At 46.5% G+C, this 19,366-nt stretch overlaps 1 protein-coding gene across 1 annotated transcript; it reads right to left on the minus strand.

Annotated features, from left to right (window-relative positions):
- Nucleotides 1-7,761: 7,761 nt before the first annotated feature.
- On the minus strand, nucleotides 7,762-18,419 carry LOC126458176 (trichohyalin-like). The gene is made up of 4 exons (XM_050095045.1): nucleotides 18,394-18,419; nucleotides 14,184-16,773; nucleotides 14,042-14,097; nucleotides 7,762-8,217 (listed from the first exon to the last, which is right to left on the minus strand). The coding sequence occupies exons 2-4, from the start codon at nucleotides 16,737-16,739 to the stop codon at nucleotides 8,163-8,165; spliced, it is 2,667 nt and encodes an 888-aa protein (XP_049951002.1). The 5' UTR covers nucleotides 16,740-16,773; nucleotides 18,394-18,419; the 3' UTR covers nucleotides 7,762-8,162.
- Between the last annotated feature and the right edge of the window lie 947 nt (nucleotides 18,420-19,366).

Raw genomic sequence — 19,366 nt, forward strand, 5'->3', positions numbered from 1 at the left:
GGACGACTGCTGAAGTACTTAAGCGAGAGCGGACCATTATACGTCATATTGAACCAACATTACCTCGAGTTAGAAAACTCTGACACATTTCCGGTTTGGACTACATGAGAATGTGATGTATTCTTAAGATTTCGTTACATAATGTGTTCCCCTAATTTCGACGACAAAAAGTTTCCTCCATATCGAACACTCGGTAACATCGCAAGAAAATGCGTTTTCGAAAACTGTCCGTAATCGTCTTCATAATTTGCTGCCGCATGTAAAAGTAAAATGTAAACGTAGTGCAACGGTTCCAGAACACACCGATGCCAGTTCTATATCTGTACACTGAATAGTTTGCCTGTTTGAACGAGCTGAGTGAAATGCGAGATTACGCGTGTGTTCTGTGCCGGACACTGCAGACGACACACACAGAGAATCTTCTCAAGAAGAAGGGGAGGTAGTTAGAAGGAGCTCCCTGTCGGAGAACATGCATCGAATTTTTTATCCATACCCAACTGACAACTTTCTCAGAGAATGTTCCTTTGCTCTATTTTATTCCTACGACCTGTTATCTCTGCGACAGTGAAAATCCACCCTAGACGCTGCTGACCCGTGAAACCCGAATTATCGTGTAATCTGAGATATCCTACGAGCCACGCGTCTTTCACCGATTATCATCCCACGTTCAGAAGCGGTTTAATTCGCGACGTTCTGCCGTGTCTGCTGCACACCTGTCTATTGCAGACTGCTCCGATACCGTGTCTACAACCTAGCGTTACGCTGCATCTAGTCACAACATTCGGGCGGTTCACACGCCACGTCTTTAAATGGAAGAACCCTTCGCTGACTGATGGCCATCAAGTTTATTAGAATTAAGGATAAAATATCTGATCGTCAGTCGACGACCGGTTTGATGCAGCTCTGCACGCTAGTGTATCCTGTGCAGATCTGTTCATCTCTGCCCAGCTGCTGCATCATACTATGAGCAGTTCTCGAAACTTTGGCCATGCCGTGGACTCGTGTAGCTCACACGTGTCCTAGCTCATTGTCTGAGCTCTGTGCGTATGGTGAAGTGGAAGATTTGAAATTGATCCGTTCTTCACGGTTATACAAAGTCCAGTCGCGTTAATGTGACCTGCAACGCCACTCACAGACACCAGGTGGCAGCACTAGCAGCAGAGTGTGTATAAAGCGCGTCAGGGTGACGCGGAAAAAACTGCAGTCGTTTCTTTAAAGTCAGTACCGCCATTAGACTGTTGTTTATTTACAGTGTTACATTTACACTTACACAATCATGATTTCGGCTTCAAAGTGCCATTATCAAGTGTTTTAAGTGTTATACAGTGCCTAAGACGACATACTGTCGTATTTAAAATACACTATTAGACACATTGTCTAAGGGTCGATATTTCTTGCAAAGCCTACTGCTTTGTTTCATCACTGAGTATACCATCTTGACTCAAGATGGTATACTCAGTGATGATCTTGACTCCAGGTGGTATACTCAGTGATGATCTTGACTCCAGGTGGTATACTCAATGATGAAACAAAGCAGTAGGCTTTGCCAGTAATACAAAATTGTTAAGGCTTTCGTGGCCACTTGTTGACAAACTGCCTATTGGCTTCTGTCTCGGGTTCTTCGGCCGACGTTCATTTAATGATTTTTCTGACGTTTCGCCAGCACGAGTGGCTGGCATTGTCAAAGCTTCACCCTCCATTGCGGGTGGTGAACTGGAGCCGAGCTCGCGGCCGCAGACTATATGTACCTGGCGCGCCAACGTCCGAGGGCTTCTCCGCGGTCATTTCCGGTGCGGTTCTCCTCTTGCTACCTGCGACGGTCGTTCGCTGCAGTACGGGAAGCCAGGATCCGTTTACCTTAAGACTTTCCTCTTTCTTGTTCAAACTGTTCGCGTGTTTTTGTATTTCTACAGCTTCTCTGAACAAGCGCGTGTGATAGTGCTTCTCTACAGCCAGAACTTCCGTGTCGGCGAATTTTATTACGTGGTCGCTCTCACTGAGTGCGTGCTCTGCCACGGCCGATTTCTCCACCTGCCCCAACCTACAATGTCGCTTATGCTCGTTGATCCTGGTGTTGTTGGACCGCCCAGTCATTGCGACATCATAGCCGAAGAACCCGAGACAGAAGCCAATAGGCAGTTTGCCAGTAATGTCGACCCTTAGACAATGTGTCTAATAGTGTATTTTAAATACGACAGTATGTCATCTTAGGCACGGTATAACACTTAAAACATTTGATAATGGCACTTTGAAACCGAAATCATGATTGTGTAAGTGTAAATGTAACACTGTAAATAAGCAACAGTCTAATGGCGGTACTGACTTTAAAGAAATATATTATGACTGTGGCCCCGCATTATGAAAAAATTATTAAGTGTCGTCGTTGTCCTAATGCGGAAACAGAGCGATTTATCTCACGTCGAAAAGGGCGTGATTATTGGGTATCGGATCAGAGTCGGAAGTATTTTCGAAATGGCTAAGTTTGTCTACTGTTCACGTGCTGCAGTGGATAAAGTATACGGTGCGTGGGGACACCCAGAATCTACTCTGTAGGAATGAACATGGATTCCGGAAACAGCGATCTTGTGAGACCCAACTCGCTTTATTTGTTCATGAGACCCAGAAAATATTAGATACAGGTAGATGCCATTTTCCTTCACTTTCGGAAGGCGTTCGATACAGTTCCGCACTGTCGCCTGATAAACAAAGTAAGAGCCTACGGAATATCAGACCAGCTGTGTGGCTGGATTGAAGAGTTTTTAGCAAACAGAACATAGTATGTTGTTCTCAATGGAGAGACGTCTACAGACGTTAAAGTAACCTCTGGCGTGCCACAGGGAAGTGTTATGGGACCATTGTTTGTCAAATGGTTCTGAGCACTATGGGACTTAACTACTGTGGTCATCAGTCCCCTAGAACTTAGAACTACTGAAACCTAACTAACCTAAGGACATCACACACATCCATGCCCGAGGTAGGATTCGAACCTGCGACCGTAGCAGTCGCGCGGTTCCGGACTGCGCGCCTAGAACCGCTAGACCACCGCGGCCGGCCATTGTTTTTCACAATATATATAAATGACATAGTAGATAGTGTCGGAAGTTCCATGCGGCTTTTCGCGGATGATGCTGTAGTATACAGAGAAGTTTCAGCATTAGAAAATTGCAGCGAAATGCAGGAAGATCTGCACCGGATAGGCACTTGGTGCAGGGAGTGGCAACTGACCCTAAGCATAGACAAATGTAATGTATTGCGAATACATAGAAAGAAGGATCCTTTATTTTATGATTATATGATAGCGGGACAAACTATGGTAGCAGTTACTCCTGTAAAATATCTGGGAGTATGCGTACGGAACGATTTGAAGTGGAATGATCATATAAAATTAATTGTTGGTAAGGCGGGTGCCAAGTTGAGATTCTTTGGGAGAGTCCTTAGAAAATGTAGTCCAGCAACAAAGGAGGTTGCTTACAAAACACTCGTTCGACCTATACTTGAGTACTGGTCATCAGTGTGGGATCTGTACCAGGTCGGGTTGACAGAGGAGATAGAGAAGATCCAAAGAAGAGCGGCGCGTTTCGTCGCAGGGTTATTTGGTAAGCGTGATAGCATTACGGAGATGTTTAGCAAACTCAAGTGGCAGACTGTGCAAGAGAGGCGCTCTGCATCGCGGTTCAGCTTGCTGTCCGGATTTCGAGAGGGTGCGTTTCTGGATGAGGTATCGAATATATTGCTTCCCCCTACTTACACCTCCCGAGGAGATCACGAATGCAAAATTAAAGAGATTCGAGCGTGCACGGAGACTTTCCGGCAGTCGTTCTTCCCGCGAACCATACGCGACTGGTACAGGAAAGGGAGGTAATGACAGTGGCACGTAAAGTGTCGTCCGCCACACACCACTGGGTAGCTTGCGGAGAATAAATGTAGATGTAGATGTAGAAACAGCGCTAGCCAGAACCGGCGCCGAGGCAACCGTGCTGCAGCACGGGCCAAGAACGACAGGGGTGAACGACGGCTGCGGAGATGTGTACGGGTGAGTAGGCGTGCAAGTGTTGAGCAACAGACCGCCCAGACGTACATGGGTCCTACGAACAGTCTCTGCTCAACGACCGTTCAGCGAACGTTGCTGCGTATGGGCCTCCGCAGCAGGCGCCTGGTTGATGTCCCAGTGCTGACCGCCGTTCATCGGCAACAAAGGCTGGAATCTGCACGCCAATACAGCGACTGGACGTCCAGTGAGTGGAGACAGGTGGCCTTGTCAGATGACTCACCGCTGGCCGTCGGCGCGTATGGCGTGATCTGTATGAAACAAAACATGCTGCTACAATCGTTGGAAGCACCCAGGCCGGATAAGGGAGCCTCACGCTTTAGGGAATGTTTTCGTCGCATCCCCGGGGCGACCTAGTCATTCTGGAGGGCACAACGGACCAACACAAGTAGGCATCTATCCTTGGGTACCACGTCCACCCCTACATGTAGTTCTTTTTCCCTCGACACGATGGCATATACCAGCAGGACCGTGCAACGTGTCACACAGCTCGCATATTACGTGGGTGGTTCGAAGAGCACCATGATGAGCTTACTGTACTCCGCTGGCCACCAGAGTCCGCGGATTTTAACCCAATCGAGAATATGTGGGAACACTTCGATTGGGCTATTCGCGCCATCCATCCTCAACCGAGAAACCCATCGCAGTTGTCTACGGCGCTGGTATTGGCACGGCTCTATATTCCTGTCGGTACCTTCCAGAACCTCACTGACTCTCTTCTTGCACGTCCGCTCTGCGAAAGGTGTTACTCAGACTCTTGACAGGTAGTCACATTAATGCGACTGGAGAGTGTCTTACATCGAAACGGTACGTTCCAGAACATGGATTCCTTATCAAAACTTTGTCTAGTAACTAAACTAAAACTAAACTCCTCTCGAACAGGCCATGAAGGCCCCAAACGTACCGACCGGCCGCCGTGTCATCCTCAGCCCACAGGCGTCACTGGATGCGGATATGGAGGGGCACGTGGTCAGCACACCGCTCTCCTGGCCGTATGTCAGTTTCCGAGACCGGAGCCGCTACTTCTCAATCAAGTAGCCCCTCATTTTCCCTCACAAGGGCTGAGTGCACTCCACTTGCCAACAGCGCTCGGTAGACCAGATGGTCACCCATCCAAGCCCAGCCCAACAGTGCTTAACTTAGGTAATCTGACGGGAACCGGTGTTACCACTGCGGCAAGGCCGTTGGCTTTGTCTAGTGAGCCGGCCGGTGTGGCCGAGCGGTTCTAGGCGCTACAGTCTGGAACCACGCGACCGCTACGGTCGCAGGTTCGAATCCTGCCTCGGGCATGGATGTGTGTGATGTCCTTAGGTTAGTTAGGTTTAAGTAGTTCTAAGTTCTAGTGGACTGATGACCTCAGAAGTTAAGACCCATAGTGCTCCGAGCCATTTGAACCATTTTTCATCGTGACACGGTCTTTGGAATTGACCGAAGTGCTGACAAAAACAAGGCCCAATAAGATGGTTCTCAACCATTGCAACCCAAATGTTAGCGGAATCGCTGGATGGACTTAAGAGCAATAACATGTGGTTATTGTAGTGGTAGATGTCATAATTACGACTGTTGACTTAGCCACCTATAGAACTGTAGCCGTTCTGATAAAACCACTGCACACTCTCCACACGAGGTACAGAATCGTGTGAGAGCGGAACAAGTGTAGTCGGTTGTTTTCCTCTAGATGGTCAAAATGGTTCAAATGGCTCTAAGCACTATGGGACTTAATATGTGAGGTCATCAGTCCCCTAGACTTAGAACTATTTAAACCTAACTAACCTAAGGACATCACACACATCCATGCCCGAGGCAGGACTCGAAACTGCGACCGGACTGAAGCAGTTCCGGACTGAAGTGCCTAGAACCGTTCGGCTCTAGATGGTCACATGACCTGTGCCGACAGTACGTGCCACACTAGACCAACTGGTGTGAGGCACATTACCAAACTTCTCAGTCATGGTACGAGAAAAACTGATGTTCTCCATCACACCTTCTGTTGCAAAAAAATGCTTAGCACCAAGATTCCCTGTTTCTCGGAGGCGCAAATAAACTATGCGGATGTCTCCTGTTAGCAATCCCACAGCCTTGCAGACGACGAGCGTTTCTTTCATTGCTCCCTATCTGTGACACGTAGTTATGACATTGGGCTCAAACAATTCTTAGTCCATTGCCAAACCAGAACCTCATGTGTGAACTACTGTTAAGGAACAATGAATACTTAGAAGATAACCAACTGCAACTTGGCTATTGTGTGTTGCATATCAACGTCAATGCGTAGCACATTTGAGCATAAGTCATGAAACGCTTCTTAAAAAGTTCATATTTGTTAGCAGAAAAAAACTGTCTTCTGTGTGTTAGCCATCACCTTTTAAATATTGTCTATGAAGTGATTATACAACGAAAATAAATGTGGACCTAATTCTGATGTAAGGAGGAATTTGGAAAATCACTAAGGGCCACAGAGAAAAAATTAAACTCTCAAAATTCGCAGGAGACGTTATATATATATATATATATATATATATATATATATATATATATATTATCTCTCACGAGCTGCCGTCGAATTGAGTCATTTTGGGAGAATTAAATTAAGAAATGCGACGCGGAAAGTGTTTGCTGCTGAAGCAGATTGACAATAGTAAGGAATTTTTTTCTAAAAAAGAAGAATGTGGTAAGTCCAACTATAAATTTAAATGATTTGCAACCTTCCCTGAAAATATTTCTTTGGATTACGGCGTCGTTCGAAAGTGAAACGTGGACGAACAGTGTAGGAAAGTGAAGAACAGTGGAATTTGGAATGTGGTGTTGCACGGGTAGATCGCATAAATAGTTAAAAGGTACTGGACTGAATCGGGAACGGGAGAGGGTTTTATGCCATAACTTTGACACATAGGAGTTTTAGGTTGTCAAGACACTTCCTGGGGCATCAAGAAACAATTTGGTAACGGGTGAAAGTGTGTGTGTGTGTGTGTGTGTGTGTGTGTGTGTGTGTGTGTGTGTGTGTGTGTGTGCGTGTGTGTCGAGGGTTGGGGGTAAAAATTGTAGACGGAGGCTGAGGCGTGGCTACAGTAAGCAAGTTAAAATGGATGTAGAATGCACTACGTGTGAAAATGTGAGAAGAGTTGCACACGATACACAATAGTCGAGACCTGTATCAAACCAGTGTTCTAAATGAGTACAGCAACATTATTGATCACTGTACCGCACCAGTATAGATTTCTTCCCACAATGAAGATACTGATTCTTTATGGATACTTCTTGAATTTCTCGAGACATATAGATATTAACACTTATCATTAACAAAGGAATCTATCTCTAACGCATATGCACACAAGAGAGACCCGTAGGAAATTTTCAGGATATGAAACTACAACCTCTGTGATAGATGTGAAGTGCGTGACTTTTGACAACTTATTATGGTCCAGAGAAAGGAAACATGAATGTGTCACATATGATATATTCGATGACGCTGCTTCAGATGACTGTCTCTCAGGGTTCGTTCTGGTCACTATTCTTTTGATTTTTCCAGTACAGAGGCTAAGCCGAAAATATGTAGCACTCCTGTTTACTTAATTGCATAAAATACAGGCAGCAATTTAAATTTCCTTTCGTAGCTTATGTTGCAGACTGGTTGCAATGTAGAAGAGGAATTAGGAGATTATGGAAATGTGAGCAGGAATTGAATACACTATTTATGCTTCCATGATACCGTTTAATGTTGTCGTATTTACCACATGACAGGTACAGGAGAATTTGTCACAGCAGTATACAGGTGGAATAACAGGAATGTTCTAGCTAGCGCTACACGAAGTACTCGTAATCTGAATATTAACTACGTTTCTTGGTTCTACACTACAACGAACTGTAAAATACATTGTCGATTAACACAGTAACAGATCGATAAAAGTCTGACGTTACAAATCAGTGAACAGACACTTTATCTTCGAAATAAAAATATTTTTTTTTTCCTGAGAGAAAAATAATTTATTCTCGTCTTTGTATACGAGTGTGGTCCCTAGAAGCGTCGGCTGGGGTCTGCACTACGGCTCGGCTGGCGGCGACTAGCGGCGAGGCTGGAGGCGGCGTCGGGGGGCGGAGAGGTGGCGTCGGGGGCGGCTCAGGCGGCGGACAGCGCGGAGGCGGTGCCGCCCCCGGCCAGCTGCCACAGGCTCCTGTCCAAAGCAGAGGCCGAGTCAGTTATCAAAAAAACTTAGCGTTTCGTCGATCTCGAGATAATTAAAGACGGAGCACTTAGCTCAGACAGGCTAGAACGTAGAAATCATGCCAGTATTCATTTGAACTGATTTAGAAAAAAACGTGAACCTGGACGGCTGGGCATGAACTGGCACTCGCTCTTTTTTTAATACACTTAAGAATGCTAGAAGGAATAGTTATGTAGTGCAGTGTACGCTTCTAAGAAATTCCCTGAAAGACTGAAACTGCTTATCGAGCTCCGAACCCCGAGCCTTGCCTTGCGCGGGCGATCCTCTTGGAGGGAAGAGCACTATATAAGCGTGTTTATCGAGCGAAGTGGCGCGATAATAAGCCACTGGACCCGCATTCGGAAAGTCCATGGTTCGAATATCCTGTCTGGTCATTCAGCTTCTGATTTTCTTTTGACATTTCCAAGCCTGTGCTCCACCTCTAATCATCTGATAGTCGGTGGGTGTTAACCCGTAATGACTGTTCCTTAGTCTTTAAGACTAATTGATCACATCTGCAATCTAGCCCTTAATGAACCAGACGTTGACGGGAAAGTAGATTATAATCTTCATACACTTTAAACCAGGGTAATTAGTATATAGTATTCACACGATACGTAGTTCGCAATGAAACCAGCGGATTAACTGTATTTCAAAATGAGTCAGTGATGTATTACAAATCACGAAGTCACAATCGTACAGCAAAGACTCGTATATTGCCTACAGTTACTCTGTGTCACAAATACGTGTCAGCAACGTATCTAGGAAAACATTAGCCTCAGTTTGGGAAAATACAAGCAGATGTTAACTGTATGATAGAATAGGTACAAAAGACTAAGATTAGTATTAAATGGCACCAGTTTTCACCATAGCCAATGTCTTGTAACCAACTTGAAAATGTTTTAGAACAAGTATCTCTGATTTCGAAACATAATACCACCTTCTACGTCTAACAGCAAGAAAACTGGTACAGAGAAAGAGAGAACATTCGTGGAAATGTGACACTGATATTGACTAATTCGTCATGAACGTCATTGAACACCGCTCTTTTCCGACAACTTAGCATTTCTAGTCTGTATGCTAAACGGAGTACTAATGGTCGTGCGGCAGCGCAATTCTGAACGCGCCTCCCTCTGTAATCGGGGACTGAAATCGATTCAGCGTCAGCCACTGACGGCGCCAGGTGGGCGTGGCTTTGTCGCGTGGGCGTGGTCAGCGCCGCAGGTTTGCGCATGCCACGCCCATTTCATCAGCTGACAATGAAACAGTTGAACTGCAACTCAGAAACAGAGCGGTGAGAACGAACTTGAGTTAGCTACTTTCTCTACAACAATTCATACTGGAAACGTTCGACATAAGGTCAAGTTCGTCCCCCATAATTTTCAAGGCCAACCACATAACGGCAGCAGTAACGTTTCATGTCGAACGAGAACAAGCTCACAAAAAATGGTGCTTCGGAGAAAGACGATCGAGACAGAGACAGCTGAGCTGTTGAATTAAAAGCGTAAGACGATTTGAGAGAGACATACGTTCCCTCTGTAACATGAATATGAAGGCATCATGAATGGGATACAATCCCAGAATGAAAATCGGTGTAAGTACGAGTATTCTAAAGGGGAGTAAGTAACTGGGGTTACTTCCATGCGTCACACAAACATCCGAAGTTCGTATGGCGGAGGGCCGTTCCTTTCCAGCAGCCGGCGAAGTGATCCACATACAGGGTGGAAAGTGTTTAAACCGACAAACTCTGGGAGATTGTAGGGGATATCAAAATAAATATTTTTCCCTAATGTCATTTTTTCCTATGAGGGGTATTTAAACCGGTGGAGGCCGTATTACGCTCTTCTGTTGTTAGAGGCCGTATTACGATCTTCAGTTGTTAGAGGGCGTATTACGCTCTTCAGTTGTAGGCAACTGCTGTCCTCCAGTGTAGTAGCGCATTGTCTCTGTTTGCTAATGGAGCGTTGCGCCTGGAGTGAGTACACTGATATGGTTGGTGCGTACTACGTAGCGCACCACAACGGACGAGCTGCACAGCGGGTTTATCAACAACAACATCCTAATCGCCGTATCTTGCATCATGCGAACTTTGCTGCTGTGTACCAACTTCTGCGTGAGAGCGGGCCATTTAGCAGATTACCTGGAAAGGGACGCCGTCGCACGGTAAGAACGTTGCAAATTGAGGAAGCTGTCTTGCAGCATGTGGAGCGGGATCCTTCAACCAGCACTTGTGCAATTGCACGTAACATGGGGACGAATCACACGAATGTAAGAACAGTCCTTCGAGAGCAGTTGTTACGTCCAATTCACTTACAGCGTGTCCACAACCTGTAACCAGTTGATTATCCACCCAGAGCACAGTTTTCGCAGTGGTACCTGGGACACATCCTACATTTCCATCCTCTGTGTTGTTTACCGATGAAGCAACGTTCGGGCGTGATGGAGTCTTCAACATGCACAATTCGCATGTTTCGAGTGAGGATAACTCACATGCCACAGTTACTAGCGCTCATCAAGTGCGGTTCTTCGTTAATGTGTGGCTTGGTGTTGTTGGGGACTGTTTAACTAGGCCGTATCTGCTACCTAGGCCATTAAATGGCAGGCACTATTACAATTTTCTCGCCAGAGCATTGCCAGAATTGCTGGAAAACGTCCCGCTCCCTTCAAGACAACGCATGTGGTTCCAACATGACGGGGCGCCGGAACATTTCAGCCGTCGTGTGCGTCGATTTCTGGACCGACGGTTCCCAGAAACGTGAATTGGCATCGGAGATCCTGTACCATGGCCTCCTCGATCCCCAGATATGTCCCCTCTGGACTTTTTTGTTGGTTTAATTAATTTGTCGCCAGAGAAATCTTCCTCTACCGGTTTAAATACTCCTCATAGGAAAAAATGACATTATGAAAAAATATTTGTTTTGATGTCCCCTACAACCTCCCAGAGTTTGTCGGTTTAAATACTTTTCACCCTGTATACAGCATAGTTTTGACCAGTTTGACTGGAAGGCGAGCAATGTTGCAATAAACCGCTCCTTACACATACGAAGGAACGCCAGGAGCAAAAATGACGCTAAGTTCCAGCAAAGATTCTCGTCATCGGTGTGGGTAGAAGCCAGTACTGTGAGAGTTGTTGCCTAAAAAAAGACCACTTGCACACCAAGACTTTCGTCGTATTATTGTTATTATTATTTCATTATTCTTGTTACGTCTCCTCCACGTGCTCTCCTCAAATTTATTCGCACTGTGAATAGAGAACGAAGTGCCTTTGTAACTAGGACTATTTTAAAATGAGTGCTACCTTCTCTGGCTAACCTCTACACTACTTGGTCAAAAGTATGGGAACACCCTCACGTATTATGTAATTGCTCTCTCAATGTCACCGAGCGAGGTGGCGCAGTGGTTAGCACACTGGACTCGCATTCGGGAGGACGACGGTTCAATCCCGCGTCCGGCCATCCTGATTTAGGTTTTCCGTGATTTCCCTAAATCGCTTCAGGCAAATGCCGGGATGGTTCCTTAGAAAGGGCACGGCCGATTTCCTTCCCCATCATTCCCTAATCCGAGCTTGTGCTCCGTCTCTAATGACCTCGTTGTCGACGGGACGTTAAACAGTAATCTCCTCCTCCTCCTCTCTCAATGTCAAGGCAGGTGGACCGCCAATACAAAAGGTGGCGGAGACTACTCTGTTGTCAGTAGAGAAGCAGTAAGAGCGAAATGAATCGGTCAGAAGAGCTTAGCTACTTCAAGCATGGACTAGTATCGGATGTCACGTTAGTGACAAATCCATCAGGAACATTTCAACTATCGGTGACGCGACTGTGAAGTCGGAACGCGGAGGAATAACCTCAGGTAAACCAAGGCCAGGCAGACTTCTTGTACTAACCGAGAGAGTCTGCCGAGCATTGTGGAACGTGGTTGTAAAAAAATGCACGAAATCAGCGAAAAGAATCATTCGTAGGTTCCAAATTTCTACTAGCAGTCCAGCTCGCACAATGGCTGACCGTAGCGAATTTAAAAGAAGGGGGGGGGGGGTACAGTGGTGGAGCAGTCCCTCATTTCTGCAGTCTGTGCTAACCGGCGCTTGAGGTGACGTAAAGAGCTACGCCATTTGGCAGTGGCTGACGAGAAATCAATGACTTGGAGTGATGAGTCACGCTATCTGCCGTACAAATTCCATGGAAGGCTTTTGGTTTGGCGAATGCTTGGAGAACGTTACATGCCGTCATGTGTAGTGTCAGCAGTGAAATATCTATTAGATGGAACTACGATACGGGAGGTGTTTTTCGTGCTTACGATGTGTTCCTCTCGGTCCGCTTAAGAAATAGCTGTATGAGGAAACATATGAACAGATTTCACAGCAATGGGTACTGCGCCGAGGAGGACTCTTTGTGTGAGCATGACAATGGTCCTTGTCACAAGTTACATCTATGAGGCAGTGCTCTGTGGACAATAATATTACTGAAATGGAATAGCCTGTCCAGAGTCCCGATCAGCATCCAATCGAACACCTTCAGATCAGTTATAACGCCGAGTTCGTTCCAAATCCCAGGGTTCGATATTAGTACCTTCCCTGGTTTCGGCTCTTGAGGGAGAATGGGCTGCCATTCCTCTACATACATTTAGACACCTAGCTGAAGGTGTTCCTAACAGAGTTCAAGCTACTAATAGGTGTCGGGATTCTTCTGGTCAGTTAGTATACATCCGCACTTCGCTAGCCACAGTATGGCCAGTGCTGAAGGATCCACGGGTGTCGGCATCATTTCCCTATTCCTTGTTGTACTACTAGTGGCTGTAATATTCTCGGTATCTCTATGTATGAAGCCGGATTCCCCTACTTTTAACGTCGTAGCAATTCGCGTCCTGTAGGACGGAGGAAACAATATGTGCCTAACCTAAGCGTGTGTGAATTTTGAATGTAACATTCTTTGCGATATTGATCGCTTCTCTCGTGGGACCTGTATTTGCCGCGTCTAGCTACAAATGTAGTCGATCCACGTAAAATCTGCCTCATCAGACACTCAGTAAGACCTTGTTTGTCTTTATTGTTGCCACTTACTTAATACCTACTTATTTTCTATTTTTTTACCATCTAGACTGTAAATTGATCAGGAACTGCAATCCACAAGACACAAGAGGACTGAAAAATCGTGGACAACTGGGAACACTGGCTGCGAATCGTAACACCATCTTCCATATCTAAGAAAAAAGTATAGTGCAGAGGGAGAGAGTCTCCTGAAAATAAGACTGATGTGGAGCGTTTAGTGAAGTACAATATCGGAGATTGCAAGATATCAGACCCTATTGTTCCTTTTCGTTTAATAGTTTTACGAGCCGTGCTTCTCTTAGACATGATTATTTTCCCCTGCAAGTATCGTGCATACTTCCCTCACAACACAACTACCAAACATATGAAGGGCTTATTTCAATAGTGATAAAAGTCCATTCCCTCCACTTTTCTGTCTATAATGCTTCTGAAATTAATGAGCCAAATAAACAAAGAAAGGTTCATCTCTAGCAAGAAGCCATATGCTTGAATATTTCTGGTATCTCAACTGCAGATTTTTCAGCGCTCATTTAACTTTAGGACTCCGTATCTCAATATGAACAAAAATGGACTTGTACCACTATTGAAATAAGCCCCTCATATTATGTGTGCCACTTTCAATCGTCACGAAGTATATCTGGGTGCTGCTGCAGTTAAGAATGTGAAGTAATGGGACAAGGGGTTATAAATGGAGCACAGCGAACTTTTACTGTCTACAGCAGTCTATACTACAAATTTCGGTGGAAGTACCTGCCAACTCCGTCCCAGTTCATCTTCCCAGACGAAGCCTCGCTCGCGGATTCGTCCTGAAACATCAGAGAAAGTGTCAGACTAAGGCAGTACATATGGAAAGCACCAGAAGAGAAAAAAGCGCCAATCTTGCCTATCTTACCACACTCCAGTGTCTCTGCACCCCTTTCTGTGAGTGGTCCATCCATTGAATCAGGATTAACACGATAGAGGCGATGCAGAGGTTAATGTCAAGCGGTAAGCGTCCCCAGCTGAAGGACTCAGTCTTTGGTAGGAATATGGCGGCTGCCCGTGTATTATCAGCGGTACTCCTGGTGTTTGAAACTGCTGATCCGTCAATGTCGCCCGCCTGGTTCTGTCGACCAGCTGGTAAATAACTCATAACAGAAGCAGCATCTGTTCTTCTATCCATAAATAAGGAAGAACTCGTGAGTCGTCGCCCAGAGCTCAGCGTTAGCTCCTTCTGCAGACGACGATTTAGTCTATCTCCCGATAGAGGCAGAGACGCTGCTAGTCTAACAAGAGATTGCTTCCAAAGCAGATCCACGTTCCGCCGCTCACTAAGACTGATTAGGTCAGATTTAATCACTGATCGCTTGTGTGAGATGTCTCTCGACAAACGAACTGCAGTCCATTGATAACGATGCTTCCTAGAAGAATCTTCAGCATGTACCACAATATTACGCTCTTGGCGACGATCCAGCGATGAAGACCAGGCAAGTGAGTGCCTACTAGAGGATTCACGAGACAAATGTTCAGCTCTTCGTTCTTGCCGAAGATCCAGGGAGACAGATCTGGTAGTTGATAGCCTCTCTGAAGTATCCTTTGAGAGCTGCTGCATTTTTCGTACGTGGCGAAGATCTAGCTCCAAAGATGTCACAAGTAGACTCCTTTCAGACGACTCTCGAGAACGATACTCAGCACTTTGTTCATGCCAACGGTCCAGGGAGACAGACCTAAAAGTCGATTGTTTTTCAGAGGCACCCCTAGAAAGTCGTTCCATATTCCGTTCCTGGCGACGATCTTGTTCCAAAGACCTAGCAAGTAATCTCCGTTCAGAGGATTTTCGAGACAGGCGCTCAGCTCTTCGTTCTTGCCGACGATCAAGGGAGACTGATCTAACAGTGGACCGTCTTTCAGAGGATTTCGTTGGAAGTCGTGCCATAGTCCGCTCCTGTCGACCATCTTGTTCCAAAGACCTAGCAAGTAACCTCCTTTCAGAGGATTCTCGAGACAGACGTTTAGCACTTCGTTCTTGTCGACGATTCAGGGAGACAGATCTATAAGTGGATCGTCTTTCAGAGTCATCCCTAGAAAGTCGCTGCACATTCCGTTCCAGGGGACGATCTTGTTCCAAAGACCTAGCAAGTAACCTCGTTTCAGAGGATTCTCGAGACAGGCGCTCAGTACTTCGTTCTTGCCGACGATCAAGGGAGACAGATCTAACAGTGGAATGTCTTTCAGAGGATTTCATTGGAAGTCGTTCCATAGTCCGTTGCTGGCGACGATCTTGTTCCAAAGACCGAGAAAGTAACCTCCGTTCAGAGGATTCTGAAGACAGGCGCTCAGCACTTCGTTCTTGTCGACGATCAAGGGAGACAGATCTAACAGTGGAACGTCTTTCAGAGGATTTTGTTGGAAATCGTGCTATACTCCGCTCCTGGCGACGATCTTGTTCCAAAGACCTAGCAAGTAATCTCCTTTCAGAGGATTCTCGAGACAGGCGCTCAGCACTTCGTTCTTGTCGACGATCCAGGGAGACAGACCTAGAAGTGGATCTTCTTCCAGAGTCATCCCTAGAAAGTATTTCCACATTCCGTTCCAGGCGACGATCTTGTTCCAAAGACCTAGCAAGTAACCTCCTTTCAGAGGATTCTCGAGACAGACGTTCAGCACTTCGTTCTTGTCGACGATCCAGGGAGACAGATCTAACACTGGAACGTCTTTCAGAGGATTTCGATGTAAGTCGTTCCATAGTCCGTTCCTGGCGACGATCTTGTTCCAAAGCAGTGGAACGTCTTTCAGAGGATTTTGTTGGAAGTCGTTCCATAGTGCGTTCCTGGCGACGATCTTGTTCCAAAGACCTAGCAAGTAACCTCCTTTCAGAGGATTCTCGAGGCACGTGCTCAGGACTTCGTTCTTGCCGACGATCAAGGGAGACAGATCTAACAGTGGAACGTCTTTCAGAGGATTTTGTTGGAAATCGTGCTATACTCCGCTCCTGGCGACGATCTTGTTCCAAAGACCTAGCAAGTAATCTCCTTTCAGAGGATTCTCGAGACAGACGTTCAGCACTTCGTTCTTGTCGACGATCCAGGGAGACAAATCTAACACTGGAACGTCTTTCAGAGGATTTCGATGGAAGTCGTTCCATAGTCCGTTCCTGGCGACGATCTTGTTCCAAAGACCGAGAAAGTAACCTCCGTTCAGCGGATTCTGGAGACAGGCGCTCAGCACTTCGTTCTTGCCGACGATCAAGGGAGACAGATCTAACAGTGGAACGTCTTTCAGAGGATTTTGTTGGAAGTCGTTCCATAGTGCGTTCCTGGCGACGATCTTGTTCCAAAGACCTAGCAAGTAACCTCCTTTCAGAGGATTCTCGAGGCACGTGCTCAGCACTTCGATCTTGCCGACGATCAAGGGAGACAGATCTAGCAGTGGAACGTCTTTCAGAGGATACCGCTGGAAGTCGTTCCATGGTTCGTTCCTGTCGACGATCTTGTTCCAAAGACCTAGCAAGTAGTCTCCTTTCAGAGGATTCTCGTGACAGGCGCTCAGCATTTCGTTCTTGTCGACGATCGAGGGAGACAGATCTAACAGTGGAACGTCTTTCAGAGGATTTTATTGGAAATCGTGCTATACTCCGCTCCTGGCGACGATCTTGTTCCAAAGACCTGGCAAGTAATCTCCTTTCAGAGGATTCTCGAGACAGGCGCTCAGCACTTCGTTCATGTCGACGATCCAGGGAGACAGACCTAGAAGTGGATCGTCTTCGAGAGTCATCCCTAGAAAGTATTTCCACATTCCGTTCCAGGCGACGATGTAGTTCCAAAGACCTAGCAAGTAACCTCCTTTCAGAGGATTCTTGAAGCACGTGCTCAGCACTTCGTTCTTGCCGACGATCAAGGGAGACAGATCTAACAGTTGAACGTCTTTCAGAGGATTTTGTTGTAAGTCGTTCCATAGTGCGTTCCTGGCGACGATCTTGTTCCAAAGACCTAGCAAGTAACAGCCTTTCAGAGGATTCTCGAGACAGACGCTTAGCACTTCGTTCTTGTCGACGATTCAGGGAGACAGATCTAGAAGTGGATCGTCTTTCAGAGTCATCCCTAGAAAGTCGCTCCACATTCCGTTCCAGGCGACGATCTTGTTCCAAAGACCTAGCAAGTAACCTCGGTTCAGAGGATTCTCGAGGCAGGCGCACAGCACTTCGTTCTTGCCGACGATCGAGGGAGACAGATCTAGCAGTGGAACGTCTTTCAGAGGATACCGTTGAAAGTCGTTCCATAGTTCGTTCCTGTCGATGATCTTGTTCCAAAGACCTAGCAAGTAATCTCCTTTCAGAGGATTCTCGATACGGGCGCTCAGCACTTCGTTCTTGTTGACGATCAAGGGAGACAGATCTAACAGTGGAACGTACTTCAGAGGATTTTGTTGGAAGTCGTGCTATACTCCGCTCCTGGCGACGATCTTGTTCCAAAGACCTAGCAAGTAACCTCCTTTCAGGGGATTCTCGAGATAGGCGCTCAGCACTTCGTTCTTGTCGACGATCCAGGGAGACAGACCTAGATGTGGATCGTCTTCCAGAGCCATTCCTAGAAAGTATCTCCACATTCCGTTCCAGGCGACGATCTTGTTCCAAAGACCTAGCAAGTAATCTCCTTTCAGAGGATTCTCGAGACAGGCGCTCAGCACTTCGTTCTTGTCGACGATCAAGGGAGACAGATCTAGCAGTGGAACGTCTTTCAGAGGATTTCGTTGGAAGTCGTTCCATAGTCCGTTCGTGGCGACGATCTTGTTCCAGAGACCTAGCAAGTAATATCCTTTCAGAGGATTCTCGAGACAGACGTTTAGCATTTCGTTCTTGTCGGCGGTTCAGGGAGACAGATCTAGAAGTGGATCGTCTTTCAGAGTCATCCCTAGAAAGTTGCTCCACATTCCGTTCCAGGCGACGATCTTGTTCCAAAGACCTAGCAAGTAACCTCGCTTCAGAGGATTCTCGAGGCAGGCGCTCAGCACTTCGTTCTTGCCGACGATCAAGGGAGATAGATCTAGCAGTGGAACGTCTTTCAGAGGATACCGTTGGAAGTCGTTCCATAGTTCGTTCCTGTCGACGATCTTGTTCCAAAGACCTAGCAAGTAATCTCCTTTCAGAGGATTCTCGAGACAGGCGCTCAGCACTTCGTTCTTGTCGACGATCAAGGGAGACAGATCTAACAGTGGAACGTCTTTCAGAGGATTTTGTTGGAAGTCGTGCTATACTCCGCTCCTGGCGACGATCTTGTTCCAAAGAACTAGCAAGTAATCTCCTTTCAGAGGATTCTCGAGACAGGCGCTCAGCACTTCGTTCTTGCCGACGATCAAGGGAGACAGATCTAACAGTGGAACGTCTTTCAGAGGATTTCATTTTAAGTCGTTCCATAGTCCGTTCCTGGCGACGATCTTGTTCCAAAGACCTAGCAAGTAATCTCCTTTCAGAGGATTCTCGAGACAGGCGCTCAGCACTTCGTTCTTGTCGACGATCCAGGGAGACAGACCTGGAAGTGGATCGTCTTCCAGAGTCATCCCTAGAAAGTATTTCCACATTCCGTTCCAGGCGACGATCTCGTTCCAAAGACCTAGCAAGTAACCTCGTTTCAGAGGATTCTCGAGACAGACGTTCAGCACTTCGTTCTTGTCGACGATCCAGGGAGACAGATCTAACAGTGGATCGTCTTTCAGAGGATTTTGTTGGAAGTCGTTCCATAGTCCGTTCCTGGCGACGATCTTGTTCCAAAGACCTAGAAAGTAACCTCCTTTCAGAGGATTCTCGAGACAGGCGCTCAGCACTTCGCTCTTGCCGACGATCAAGGGAGACAGATCTAACAGTGGAACGTCTTTCAGAGGATTTCATTGGAAGTCGTTCCATAGTCCGTTCCTGGCGACGATCTTGTTCGAAAGACCTAGCAAGTAATCTTCTTTCAGAAGATTCTCGAGACAGGCGCTCAGCACTTCGTTCTTGTCGACGATCCAGGGAGACAGACCTGGAAGTGGATCGTCTTCCAGAGTCATCCCTAGAAAGTATTGCCACATCCCATTCCAGGCGACGCTCTTGTTCCAAAGACC

This window comes from Schistocerca serialis, chromosome 2 (assembly GCF_023864345.2).
Source record: "Schistocerca serialis cubense isolate TAMUIC-IGC-003099 chromosome 2, iqSchSeri2.2, whole genome shotgun sequence".
In the NCBI taxonomy this organism is placed as follows: domain Eukaryota; kingdom Metazoa; phylum Arthropoda; class Insecta; order Orthoptera; family Acrididae; genus Schistocerca; species Schistocerca serialis.

What these genes read in the sequence shown, in the direction of transcription:
- LOC126458176 (XM_050095045.1), bottom strand. Translation starts at nt 16,739, where the DNA reads ATGGAACGACTTCCAGCGGTATCCTCTGAAAGACGTTCCACTGCTAGA. An exon ending in TGCAGAGACACTGGAGTGTG is followed by an intron (nt 14,098 to 14,183) that starts GTAAGATAGGCA and finishes CTGATGTTTCAG; the next exon opens with GACGAATCCGCGAGCGAGGC. An exon ending in AACTGGGACGGAGTTGGCAG is followed by an intron (nt 8,218 to 14,041) that starts GTACTTCCACCG and finishes TGCTTTGGACAG; the next exon opens with GAGCCTGTGGCAGCTGGCCG.